Below are 14,240 nucleotides of genomic sequence, written 5' to 3' on the forward strand. Positions count from 1 at the left end.
CGTCGGAAAACAATTTCTTCCTACTCAAAACAAACGATAAAAGCGAAAAGTTATTTATTTATTTTTATTAGACTTTCAACGATCCCAATAAAAATCGTTTTGTATAGTACACTATAAGTCTGCTGTAGACTATAGGCGGCCGTACCGATTTTGAGGAGTGATGGTGGTGGGGTCTGTAGAGGAAAGAGTGTGATGCTCGCGTGCCATTTAAATATAGAAGTCGGTCCATTCGTTCGCCAAGCGATATTCAAAAAACACACACACAATATCATCGAAATGCATTTTTATATAATAAACGTTCGGCCACGCCGCCTTTTAAACCGTGTGTTTGTACATGCCCGCGCGCCCTATAGAGCAACGACTATGTGTGTGTGTGCGTATACCACATTCGTTTACTATACATAATCTGTACGATTACACGCAAAAACAAATACAAACAGACACACACACACACGCACACACACATAGACAGACATACACAGAAATACAATTACTGGCGCCACCGCCGCCTTCACAAACATCGGTGGATTAAAACTGTAATCCGGACGGTCGGCTTATAGTAAAAGCTCTATACGGCCAAATGCCACTCAAAAAACAACAAAGAAAAAAAAGTTTCCAATGAAATCCACCTGTGCGGAGAGTGACTTACGACCGGCAACGTCAACGGTCGCCCTTGAAGGGATGTACAAAATAGTAGAACGGGTCTTCGACGGCATAACAACGCGTTACACGGTAAACGGTCGTGTAGCAACCGCCACTGCCGCCTTGTTGGATCGATGATGGGCGATTACTAGAATCGTGATAAGACCGCCTGATGAGTTTTTCGATCGCGTAAAAGCGATTATTAGTGCGTTTGACAAAAATAAAAAGCCAAAATCGCACCTCTAGAACAAGACTGCCACAACTCAAAATTGACCACTTTCGTGTAGCAAAAATCAGCTCTATTAAATGGAAGAACGCCGCATTCAATAATATTTTCAATTTTGCTACTAGAAACATGTGTCAGTATAGAATTTTTAGCTAATTTTCAAAGCAACGGAGCCATATTTACTTTGTGACACTGTAGAGCTCATACTTTAAACCGATTATTCGGAAACCCGATTAACGGTTTATCGGTTTGAATCGGTTGTAACGATGGGTAGTCGATTAAATAGGTTTTCCGGTTTTGGTTAACCAATTAACCGGTTAATCGATAAATCGTAAAAATCAGTTATTTAAATAATAAAGTTAATTAACTAATAAAATGTTATTTTGAATTATAAATATGTATTTCAATTATATTAGAGATAACTAACACTAAAGCAAAAGCCTTAGAAAGTGCGGCAACGAAAAATTATCAGCAGACAATAGTACAAAAAGCCTAACGTACTGTTAATCAAAATATTTTTATAGGACACCAATATTTCTAATTAAGTTCGTTTTAAGTCCCTAATTAGTAAAAACATTTCTCCATGTTACGGGCCTTCTATTTATTTATATATATATAATATGGTGGTTCTTAAATGAGTCATGGCTTTAGATGGCCGTCCTTCGCCACAAAACGTTAAAAAAAATTTTCCCCAATTTGTTCAGTTTTTTATTTATAATAAATGTCGTCAGCCTATATTTTAGCAATGGAAGTAACTATAAAATACCATAAAATACTTAATTTCTAATATATTTTATTTCATTAGCAATTGCTTCGTCCTATGCTAAATAGGCGGATGATATATATATATATATATATATATGTATTATATTTATAATATTATAATAGCCTTCTGCGTTATAGAGACGAGAAGGATAAGCCAATCACGTCGTTGTAGTCTTGTCTTTGTCTGGGCGTTTTTTATCTCTTATGTATTTAGTAGTAACTTCCAATCAGTAATTCCGAAAACACGTGATAATACTGGGATACTGGGATTAAAAGTTAAAACTTAACAACGGCACTGCGGTTCTTATTGTTCAGTCGAATTAACCGAAGCGATAAAGTGTCACTGATAATAATACAATAGGTAAGAGACAGTGAAAACCGGCAGAATCGCAATGGAAATTGTATAGAGAAAGAGCCGTCAACAAATGTAAAATATCTTTAGAATATTTTCTGAAATTTGTACCTCAACCTAGCTTTATGCGGAAATTATCCGTCAATTGACTTCAGAAATTTAATTTATCGAAATGTTTTTCAGAAATAGAAGAAAAACCTCTCCGTAACCGTAAGACCAATTATAATAACTTTTGAGCATCGATTAAAAGCGCAACTAAAATGCAACGACGCTGACTATTACCACGCAAACTTTAACCATTGCTCTGTGGTGCGTAATGCTTATCGATCAGTATAATGAGGAAAAAACTAATACTGCGCGATGACGTCTTGTTCATTCGATATCCGATACTAAGGCCTAAAGACAATATCGTTTGTTAAGGCCCCTGGGGCCTGGATACCGACAGTTTTTTTTAGCCAAAACACATAATGTTTTGTCCATCGCATAGACCGAACCAGTGATCCAATAAGCAACCTAAAAACAGTTATGAATTCGTCATGAAGTTTACTTGAGATCGGTCAGACTATTTTTCCAATTTTTAATTTAACCCTTTCCAAATTTTATTTTAAAATTTGAAATTTTATAAAATGTTCAAACGTATTTTATGCGTAGTAGGGATAAGATATCAAAAAGTAAGCTGACCGATCTCAAGTAAACTTCATGGCAAATTCAAATCTGTTTTCAGATTACTTATCGGATCACTGGTTCAGCCTGTGCGCAGTGCGATAAACAAAAAAATGTACTATTATATTAACTAAAATGGCTTTAATTCATAGACAAAATGGTTTAAATTAAAAATAATACCATGACATTTTTTAAATTTATTAAAACCACGTTTTTCTTAAATATTGCCTATACAAAATTCCTTAAAAATGGTCGGTATCCAGGGGTCTTAACGTTAAATGATAAAAAAAAACATTGATTTTTGTACAAATTTTACAACATTAAAACAGTACCTAATTGTTCGCTCTTATTTTTAAGATAATCTCGACGTTTTTCTTTTCCCGCAGCTTTTCTTAGGGCGAGATGTATATTATATTATTGATCAAGCGACATTGCCAATACTCGCAACGATACGTTTTCTGACCACTTAAGGGTTTTTTTTAACCATTCTAAAGGTACAAAACACAGGTTGGTCGTGTAAACAGTGTTTTTCCGGACAATGTAACGTCCGCGCCGTTGTTGGATATATCGTTTTAACGTCCAAATAAGTCTTCCTTTTCTAGATAGGTCGGTTCGCCCTTGTGATATACGATCGTAACGCGCTGTATTAACGTCCGGTTGGCCGTCGGGTGACGAATGAAAGACCCTACGAGCCGTATAATATCAGCAGCTTTATTATTATACATATATATATATATATATTACCACAACGGTCTATTTTGCGTCCACGAAAATATGTGGGCGCCATCCAAATAGATATATTGGCTACGCATTGAAAACGTCCGTGTTGCCTCCTATTGCAGTTTTTGTGCGTGTGCTAACCTTGTAAGCACTAGAGAAATAACGCTTGTTAGTCGAAATTATTATGCTAAACAAGACGGTAATTATATTATTCGACCAAGACGACTGACGAGCAACCGTATACATTCAAAATTACACGGCGCGGTAGCTAAAGGCCGCATTTTGACGATTTCGTCGCCCGATATCTGTGTTTTCTATAATGTATACATATAGTGTAGCTCACGAGGAGTCAACAGTTTTATTTATAAACCGTATGCAAATCTTTCGAATCCGCATGACCCACAATACATGTTAACAAAAATAAAAGCCTGTTTGTACGTTTGTTTATTACCATAGAATGGATACGGTTGATAGATAGTAACTTTTTAATGGTACCAAGCGAACAAAAAACATACTTTCCGTGGATTATCCGAATTATATTAACGTAAAATATGTTTCTAACTCATCTCAACTCTACATAATAATAGCCCATTTTCCAAATCACAATGAAATATAATTTTAATAGTAAAATCGCAGGTTTAGTAGAAAATAAGTAAAACTAAACAATCGGAGTTTTATTGACTTGAAATCTAAAGGATTATAGTGTGGCGCAAAAACTTTAATTTGTAAAAGTTGAACCGATGAAAACATATGCAAGTGACTTATGAGACGTATTCTATCTCAGGTATAGAAGAACGTTAAGCAGTCTAATATGACTTTTATGAATCAACAAATTTAATTTCAGAAACTATAATAGTTCGATAACCCTAGAAACCAACAAATTCGGTTCATTCACTAAATTCTAGTTTAGATAACCGAATAATTTTAATATTCGGGTTGTTGTTGTACCGTTTTTATTTGGTTTTAATAACATTGTCATTGTCTATATTAAAGGGATTTATCTGCCGAAAACTTAAAGCACTGATTTTGAATTAAACCATTTCCAGTTCTATTCTTTAAACGATTCGTATTGTCCGAGCGCAGAAAATTAAGCATGAGACAATTTGGCGCTGACAATTGAGCGCAAGAACATTTAGGAATCGTCGCTCTGGTTAGTTTGTCATATGATGAATACGGTGTGTGCTCTTTTTATTGTATACGTGTAGTTTGTGCGCACAACACACTTATGCAATACATAATTGTGTCCCACTTATGTGTCTCAAGTATATAGCGTTGCAAGGAAACAATAGGTATATGGAAAATCAGTACACACTCGCTGATGACAACGCGACGAAGCAGGTCGTCCGATACAATATCGAATAGCTTATCCCTAATATATACCTTTTGGCTTTCTCAGATTTAGTAACAATAAACAATATATTATACCGTTTGTGTGTCGAGACCGGAGCCGATAAAGCCATTTAATACATACTAAACAGTCGCCCAAACTTTGAAATCAGAATTTTGGTATTGCGGTTTTTTTTCATCAGTGACATGGATGAGCAGTTATAACTAGAACGGGATGATTTATTACCCACGCGAAAACGATTTTGTTCGCGCTCGCGACCGATAAAGATAACCAAAAACCCATTTGGGATCAGTTGGATCCTTCCAGAAAAGTTCAAAAACGTGTCTCGCTCACTCAACTTACCATCAAAAACAAGTTAGCTTTTTCGACAAAAAAAAACTACCTACTGTGGACATTACGGCCAGTTGAATTAGCTACTTAATAAATAAAATTACAACTATTAACTATACACAGTTAATAGTTAATATAGTTCAGTTAAATAACGTACACGTTTTGCAGCACTAGGTATAATATTAATGTTGAACACAATTTTACGGCAAAATTAAACTAAATGCAGATTGCTGAACTATTGATTAGTGCATCGTGTCGATTAAAGAATTATCAATGTAAGTCGCTCTATTCTTTCCTGAAAATAATTGCTATTCTGTAATTTTTTTTTTCGAAAATTTTTTTGTTTACGATATCATAAAATTTCTAAATATATAAACTTTTGAAACTTAAATATTTCATTAACTTTTAATTAGACGGGAGGTAAAATGTGGTTGAGTAATGCACCTACATATTATAGAAAAATAATACTAAATTTCAATATATCTTCACTCTAAACTTTTAAACTGTAATAGTTTAAAAGTAATTATTCAAAACTGGTTCTCGACAGTCATTATTATTAATAAATTATTCTTGATTTAAAAAGTTAATGATTTATTTTATACGCTAACATTTAGTGTTTAAAATAGCGATGAAATATGAAATTTTAATTATTTTTTGAGAAACGAATGTATCACTTAAATCAATTTGTATGCGCGCATTACTCAATTACAATACCAATCCCGTTTAATTTGTTTAAACGATAACAACTAAAAAAATAGCACAAGGGAAATAGAAGTACCCATTGAGTTCCTTCGGCTGTATGCGTAGTTGTAGACATTTTTTTTTAATATTAAAAAATATATATGATATAATTGAGTTTTGAAAGTGGACACAGCTCAGAATATATTAAAAAAGCAAAAAGCGGGATATTTTAAAATAAATTACACAAAAACCTAACTCATTTTAAATATTATCCAAAAAATGTAGCGTCTTACGTCAAATTGATCATCGAAAAAACGGGAAAAACGATCACAGTAATCAAAATAGTTGAAATAATTGTGTGTAAAAAATAGATAATTTTCCGTTTTTTCGACTTTTCTGTGATACGTTTAATCGCTGCGATTAGTGCCAATATCTAAGTGCAACTAACAACACTATATAATAAATTATTAATATTATACAAAAATTCAGCCATTGGTAACAATAATCGAATGTAATATAGCGAATACATAAACATTAGTTATTATTGTTCTCACTTTTTCGCGCATATTCCTTTCGTTTATAGAAATCCAATGGCATTGCAGCTATAAAGTATCGCATAGCATACACCGTGTAGGTCTGATCGTTTCGCCGGAAACCATGCCTATAATAAGTAATTAGAAACAAAAAACAAATAATTGACACTTTGACTTATTTAACTTAGTATATAAAAACAGGGTGTATAGTATTAAAATCGCCCTAGGTGGAATTCCACCTAACGAAGACTACTTAATTTATTTTTACTGAACATTAAAAATTGTTTTTTAAGTTATAAAATAACTTTTAAATCACCTTATAATACAAGAAGACGAGTCATTCAAAAGTCGAGACAAAATTGTAAAACACACTAGCAATGGTATTATAGCTGGATAAATTTAAGAACAGCATTTTTCGCCTTTACGGTCACATGTCATTATTTAACTTGAGACTAAACAATTTTAAAATTCCTTTCAAGTTATACGTGACTATGTCTGAACACTTTAAAGAAAATTCCGTGGAATAATTTGTACACTATTTTTTTATGGTATCTGGGTCAGTCGCTTTGGGTATTTTTTATAACTCTGTGTTTGTGGTTAAGTACTGCTTGACGGGATAAGAAGGTGGTTTTTTTTAGACTGTAAACGATCAACCCGCGTCAAAAACTGACGGAAATTGCAACTGCATTTTATGTAGTCTCGTATGGATTATTTTCCATCGCCCAGTAAGTAAATCCAACGGGGTAGACTGATGAAGTCTGGACGAAATATAGTTGGTATTGGGTGTAGATTTTGAGAATTCAACGTTGTATAGCATTTGAACAATATTTGTACTTGAGACGGCGTCCGACGTTTTCCATGAACTTAAAACGTTTCCGGGCAACTGTTGTTTGTTCCAGATTTCAATAACGAATCTTCTGTTTTGGAGATTATTATTTAAATCACCAAAACGTACCTACCTACCACGTAGACTTAAAAGGAGAAAAACATTAAAAACCGTCCATACACCGTCTGTGCGAGCCTTTTCCGCTTTGTACAGATTTTTGATTGATTATTATTATAATACTCGAAACAACGTTTATTATTACCGTTCGACGCTTCACACAGTCAGTAGAATGGTGGGCGGCTTTCAATGGTATGATACATTTTGTTTTGTTTTGGCCATTCAACTATATATGCTTAAACCCAAAAGCTTTGAAAGTTTTACCCTTATGATATTACTCAACATTTATACACACACATAGCCTAGCTCTACAAGTAAAACTCCACAGCACCGCTGTGGTAATGATAATTAGTCGACTACCATGTTTTTGTCCAACAATAAGTATTGCCGGGCTTAGTACTATACAATCGTTAGCTAGAGTTCAGACTTTAGTGTATACAATGTACATAAATATATCTACTGAACAAACATGCGGCTTAGTGCAAAAAGGACAAATTACTTTTTTTTAGTTGCAAGAGGTATTGTATTATATATTTAACTTGCACAAATATATTACACCTCTACGATTTAAATTTAAAATATTCACTAAAATAGTTCACGGTATAATGTATCCTTTGAGCTGCGGACAATAAAAACTTTTTTATAATCTATAATATGTCAAAAGTCGCAAAATGTGACATTGGTCCCTTTTGTTCTAAGCCGTTGTATTTAATTAGTTTTATTTAATAATTCGTATAATATTTGTATAGAATATAATGGTATTATTATGATATGTACCTTATAGTTTACGCTCAGAGGCGAACCTAGGAATAAAATAAAAGAGGGAATTCACTACAAACATAAGCAATAGTCATATAATTAAAAATTACATAGTAAGATAAATTCATATTATATTATAACAAAATAAACATAAGAAAACACTTTTAATGCATCAAATTTAAATACATAAGAGAGGGGTTTCAGCCCCCATAGACCACCTGTATCAGCCCCTTTTTACGCTTGCTATTGGTGTCAGAGTTGATGATCGCATATGTCAGGGCTCCTAATACATTGAATGTTGTAACAGGGATTAATTAATTAATGTTAAAACTGAAAGTTAGACCAAACGTCTAAATTAAGTCAAAACACTACCGATTATCGTATAAAAGTAAAAAAGTTGCCCTTTCAATTTTCAAGCAGTCTACTCTCAATGGTAGTTGGTACAATATTGATATTAGAGCAAAGATTTTCTGAGCGAGGAAGTTGATAATTTTAGCTACTACGGTGATTTCTTTTAAAGGCTTTTTTACAATTTATATTAACAATAGCGCTCAGAAACGCGTTTTATTTTCGAAATACTCATCGATTAAGTTAATTATTTTTTAGTTCCACTCGTGTTTGACGCTTTAGCGAAGACATATAATATTTTCAAATTTTTCGTGGTGGACACTAACATACCCGAAGTAAAATAACAAAAATAAGGAGCAACTCTACTCAATTATTGTTAGTTTTTCTTTTAAAGGTGTGTATTGTATAAAGTATTAACTTTTTAAACTAAGTACTTGTAGAATTGAAATAAACCATCACATGAATCTTTGTTATGAACTTTTTTTCGATCCTTCAGAACTCTACCCTCTACTGTTAATTGCTTTAGTCGAATGACAACTTTAGCATTGGAACATTGTAGTAGGGTAAACATTCTACATTAGTACTCAAGCGTTTAATTGTTGTGAAAAAAATCTGGAGCTTAACAGTCAGCCGTTTTTTGCGGTTTTTTCTTTTAGTTTTAACCATTAAATTTCCAATTTTATTTTTAACTTTTTTATTAATTTGTAATTGTTGAGCAGTCATATTGTATTAATAAAGGAAAAAAAAAATATTTACTATACTTATCATCAAAATTAAAAATATCGTATTGGTATGAAATTAATTACAAAACAAAATTGTTTAGATTCAAAAATATTTGTTTACTACTTAAATGCTTTACATATTTTAGTTGACTTTCAAATAACGAACTATACTAAATTAATAATAAGTCAATATGGTACAACGAAAATTTAACTTTAAGATGATTATTAGTTGACAAAACTTTGAAACGGTATAATATGCTGTTGATGTTAAACCCGTTACAAACTTTACATCAGTTAACAGCTGAAATGTCTCACGCTTACTTAATTCGAGATGAACAAAAAATAATGTTTCGAGATTTTAAAATAACTTGCAATTTTAAACATTCGGAGAGTTTTTTAAGACTTCTTGCAACATACATGTTGTCTAACATACGATTGTTTCGTTTTTATATTGCCTCGAATTTTTTAAGCATTATCTGCTTCGGTTGAACGTCTGTACGTATCTCTAACATTTATATAATGGATTTGGACAGGATTATTATTTGGTCGGAAAGAATAATAACTGTCTAATCAGTTTACCCATAACTAAACAAGTTTGACGCTGTGAAAAGGAAAATGTCTAATTCCTTTTCTACACAGCCATTTGGTTAGCAAAACATATTGACTGAGATTAAGAGTCGCACTGATTGCTTTTTGCCTTATTTTACCCGGTCTCAACGTTTTTATTAAACTTATTTGTTGTCCAATCGTCTTGGGTTTGGCATAAAGCATAATGTTAAGACGATGTTAGTGGTTACATTACTCGAATAGTGATAGTATATAACATTATTTTGTAATAAAAAAAAAAAATGAAGGAAGTTTATTATTCGAGCTGTGAGCACAGATATTGTCTTGCTCAGATGATTATCACAATTATCGAGTTTGAGTTGCAAAACGACAGTTGCTGCGGCACTGATGGTCGTTTGCGCAAACAATAGTTGAAATTTGAGGGTGAAATTTTACGGTGCACCGGTAATTCATCTTCCCGGCACCGCGCATTGCGTAATACTTACTGTGCGTATCGAACTTCTTGATGATGGTCTCTATGACAGTGGTGCGCTGGGTGACATGTCCTCGGCGTATTGGCATGCCGTAACAGGCGGGGTTACCCACCGGGCGAGCCCACCATACAGTCACGTTTCTGGCCACGCTGATGTGGCGGGACGCGTGTGCGGGCGGCCGACGGCACTGGCCACCAGCATAACACACTTGCGGCCGTGTGGCAAGCGAGTAATCTCGTCGTAGTCGGAGTCGACGGCGCCTAAAGCGGACGGCCGCTGGTCACCACTAACGTTCGTTGTGGTCACGCGGCGGTTCACTGTACGAACGACGCGGGTAACGTGTGCAAGCTCTCGACTCGAGCGTGTGTTGGCGTTGCACGGCACCGCTTCTCTGTCGGCGGAATACTGGCAGCGCCTCAACGCCGGCACGTTATTGAAGAGTCGCGATGAGCCCCGACCCTCGCCGACGGCAACAACCAGCCATTTGAAACTACTGCATTACATTTTTTTTCATGAGTTTTATAAAGGTATTTTGTTATCTTTAAAAAGTGCACTGTTTTTCGGTGTGTATTCCTACCCCCGATTTTTCGTTTGCCCGTTACGTTCCGTCGTTGGATTAACGGGATAAAACTGTTCTTGCCGTCAATCGGTAAAAGTAAATCAGTCTTATGAAAATACAATTTTAAATAAAACAATCGCAACACGTTAAACAGCCACACTTACAGACTCTCAATCGGTAACGTCAACTGTTGTTAGTACTTACTCCGTAAGTAACGTAACAGTTATAGACTCTTAAATATAGCACTTTTTAGTAAAATACCACACTTTAAAATTAATTATACATCATAAAAAAAAATTGTCCAAAAAATGTTATTAATAAAAGAGTAGAGAATGATGTGTCAGAATAAAGTAAAAAATGTTTGAAACTTTGACCTTAAGTAAGTATACAAATTTAATGAATTTTATAAAATTTCGAATTTGTTTTTTAATTTTAATCTATTAAGAAATTTGAAAAAAAAAATTTAAGGATATTCTGAAAAAGTACACTTAAATTAAGTAGTGTAATTTTACAACAAATTTACAAAATATAACATCCTAAGTAAAAAAAAAATTTTTAATTTTTACACTACAGGGTCCGGCAGAAAGATCTCCCTGATTTTGGTGACGTGTTGCTTTAGATGTGAAGGGGGTACAGTAGTGGGGACCACGGCTTTGTTTTTGTTGACACATGCCGGTTTTAGTAAACAACATGATATGGTCAAGAGAACATCGCGCTTTTGTCGCTGAAGAATTTATTAAAAATGGCGAATCACCGATCAAAACACAGCGGTTTTTTCGCATACGATTTGCGATACGTCGGCAAGATCCAGTTCCAGACACCAAAACAATAAAAAATTGGGTATCCAACTTCGGGACAACTGGTAATGTATTAAATAGAAAATCTTCTGGGTGACCTAGGACTGTTACGGGACCAGAAAATATGACTGCAATGATAGCATGCGTTTCGCAGTCTCCAAGACGCTCTGCACGAAAAAACGCGGCTAGTCTGAAGTGATCTCTGATCGAAGTGTTCGAAGAATTTTGCATAAAGAGCTGAAAATGCATCCCTTTAAAATAGTGTTCACACGAGAATTGAGTGTAAGAGACTTGAAACTCGTGTAACAACCAGTCAAGATCTCCTTTAAAACATCAGCAGCCACGTGTTTTCGTGCAGAGCGCCTTGGAGATTGCGCAGTCAGACGGCGAAGTATTCGAGAATGTGGAGGAGGAGGAATAAGATGCTGATGAAGACGAAATTAACGTAACATCTGATTTCACTGAGCTAACGCCATCAACATCAACCGATACCGCGTTTAAAGACCCAGCTACTAGTAATAAAAAGAAACGTAAAATAAATGTCACTGAAAAAATGGACGAAGCTTATTATTTTTTTGAAAAAATATTAGAAAAGACGGAAAAGCCTAGCCGTGAGTCTCTTGGCGTATGTTTAGCTCAAAAATTACGGACACTAAATGAAAATACTCGCGGGAGAAAACTATGCTAGAAATTGATAACCTGTTATCAACTTGGTATAAAAAATGGGGATTCAAAATCAACGAGTCTAAATCCATCCACTGCACATTTACTCTAAATCGGACAGACTGCCCACATATCTACCTCAATAACATACCCCTTCCAACCGCTCAAAATGTCAGATACCTGGGCCTATACCTAGACCGCCGCCTTACTTGGGCAACTCATATCCATGCCAAACGTCTCGTCTTAAACAATCGCTCCCGTCAATTGCGTTTCCTTCTCACATCACAACACCTCAATCTCAAAAACAAGCTCCTCATGTACAAACTACTCCTCAAACCAATTTGGACCTATGGCATCCAGCTTTGGGGACCTGCCAAATCATCCAACATTAATAAAATACAAACCTTCCAAAACAAATGCCTCCGCCAAATAACAAAAGCCCCATTTTACGTCTCCAATGATACCCTCCATAATGATCTCTCCATCCCAACAGTTCAAAAAACTGCCAAAACATTTTACAAGCGCCTACACTCCAAAACATTCAACCATCAAAACCCCCTGATCTCTGAACTATCCGTCCATACTATCCCTGGTGACCCCAGAAGGCGCCTAAAGCGAACGTGGTGTCGCGACCTATTGGTTGACTAATCTGCGATTTCACATGTCATGAAGTACCAGCACTGGCTGGCCCCTTCTATCAAGCCTACTGTCTCAATATATTATTATATATCTGTTTACTTCAAAATCATCTTTTATGCTTATTGTAATTAAATATATTACAGATTGTATAATTTCTAAATAAAAAAATAAATAAAAAATAAATTGATCAAATCGTGTATCGTGTAAAATAAACTTTGCTGAATCTCAATCACACAACAATAACTTTACACAACAAAGGCAACACGGTTCAATAAATTATTTAAATCAAAACGCACTGCCAACGTATTATGAATATCCCATAATATATAATAACGTAACACCGAATAATACCCAAAATAACAATCAGACTCATTTTTTACGTATCCAAGATCATATTTGTATTATTATAATTGTGTCATTTATACCTGAGCATTTTGTATAAAACAATATTTTTTATATTATTTTTTAATTTTTATCAAGTTAATAAAATTATTAAAGTTGTATTTTAAGTTTAACATATTTTGTTTTAACCTCTTTAAATAGTTTTTATTTTGCTTGTTTTATAAATGTTAGCATCTTTACTTTTTAAAATATATTATTATACTACAAGATTGAAAATATCATTTTTATTATATTGCTTCTATTTTCAAATTAAAAATATATGATACCTTTATTTCATCTTTAAGCTCTTTGATAAGAGCTGCACAAACATCTGAAATGCATCTCGACACGGTTTGTGGAGAGAATTTGAACAAATATGAAAGACTTCTTGAAAACTATCTCCACTGGTTAAGGATCGCCATTCTCTCTTGTACCTAATTATTTTTGGAAACTATCTCCACTGGTTAAGGATCGCCATTCTCTCTTGTACCTAATTACAATTTTGCACAAAAGATACTCAAAGATAATCGGCAAAAATTTCCAAAACTTATAGGGCAATCAACCCTTAAGTCATGCAGCATGTTTGTTGCGTTGTATCTACAAAACAGGTGCAGTACCAATGTTAGTAATGCATTTTACACAAAATTAAGTGTTTGTACGTAAATATAATTACCCCAATATATGAAATTAAATAAAAAGTCCAAATATATTATACATTTGTGTGTGTTATAGTAGTGTACTATTTTAATATTGTCAGTTGTCAATTTGATATAATATTTTTTATGCTTAGTATTTGTATTTTTTATGATCGATGTGAAATATGTTTACTAATATTGTGTTTCTGCGCAATGCCGACTGTCCACCTGTCTCGCTCAACAATAAAGTAATACCCGCAGAAAATGAAGTCAAGTACCTGGGGCTAACGTTTAATAAACGTCTTACATGGAGCTCGCATTTAAAACAATAACGCAAATCGGTCAACTCTAGATTGCACTTCTTAAGACCAATTTTAAAATTCAAATTGACCCTATCAAATAAGCTAACTATATAAGTCAATAATTCGTCCAGCCTGGCTCTACGGTATCCAACTATGGGGGACTGCTAAGCCGTCCAACACCAAAACCCTCCA

At 34.2% G+C, this 14,240-nt stretch overlaps 1 protein-coding gene across 4 annotated transcripts in view; it reads right to left on the reverse strand.

Moving 5' to 3' along the window:
* LOC126838263 (potassium voltage-gated channel subfamily H member 2) overlaps positions 1–10,464 on the reverse strand; it is a 77,839-nt gene extending 67,375 nt beyond the window's left edge. For all 4 annotated transcript variants that reach the window (XM_050572557.1, XM_050572556.1, XM_050572558.1 and 1 more), the window contains exon 1: positions 10,085–10,464. In XM_050572557.1, coding sequence (XP_050428514.1) covers positions 10,085–10,160 — 76 coding nt within the window. In that variant the 5' untranslated portion in view covers positions 10,161–10,464. The remainder of the gene's footprint in view (positions 1–10,084) is intronic.
* Between the last annotated feature and the right edge of the window lie 3,776 nt (positions 10,465–14,240).

Source organism: Adelges cooleyi, unplaced genomic scaffold (genome assembly GCF_023614345.1).
Source record: "Adelges cooleyi isolate 19-005CV unplaced genomic scaffold, UGA_ACOO_1.1 ACOO_flye_CR_arks_rails_tigmint_CR_PRNA_30, whole genome shotgun sequence".
In the NCBI taxonomy this organism is placed as follows: Eukaryota; Metazoa; Arthropoda; class Insecta; order Hemiptera; family Adelgidae; genus Adelges; species Adelges cooleyi.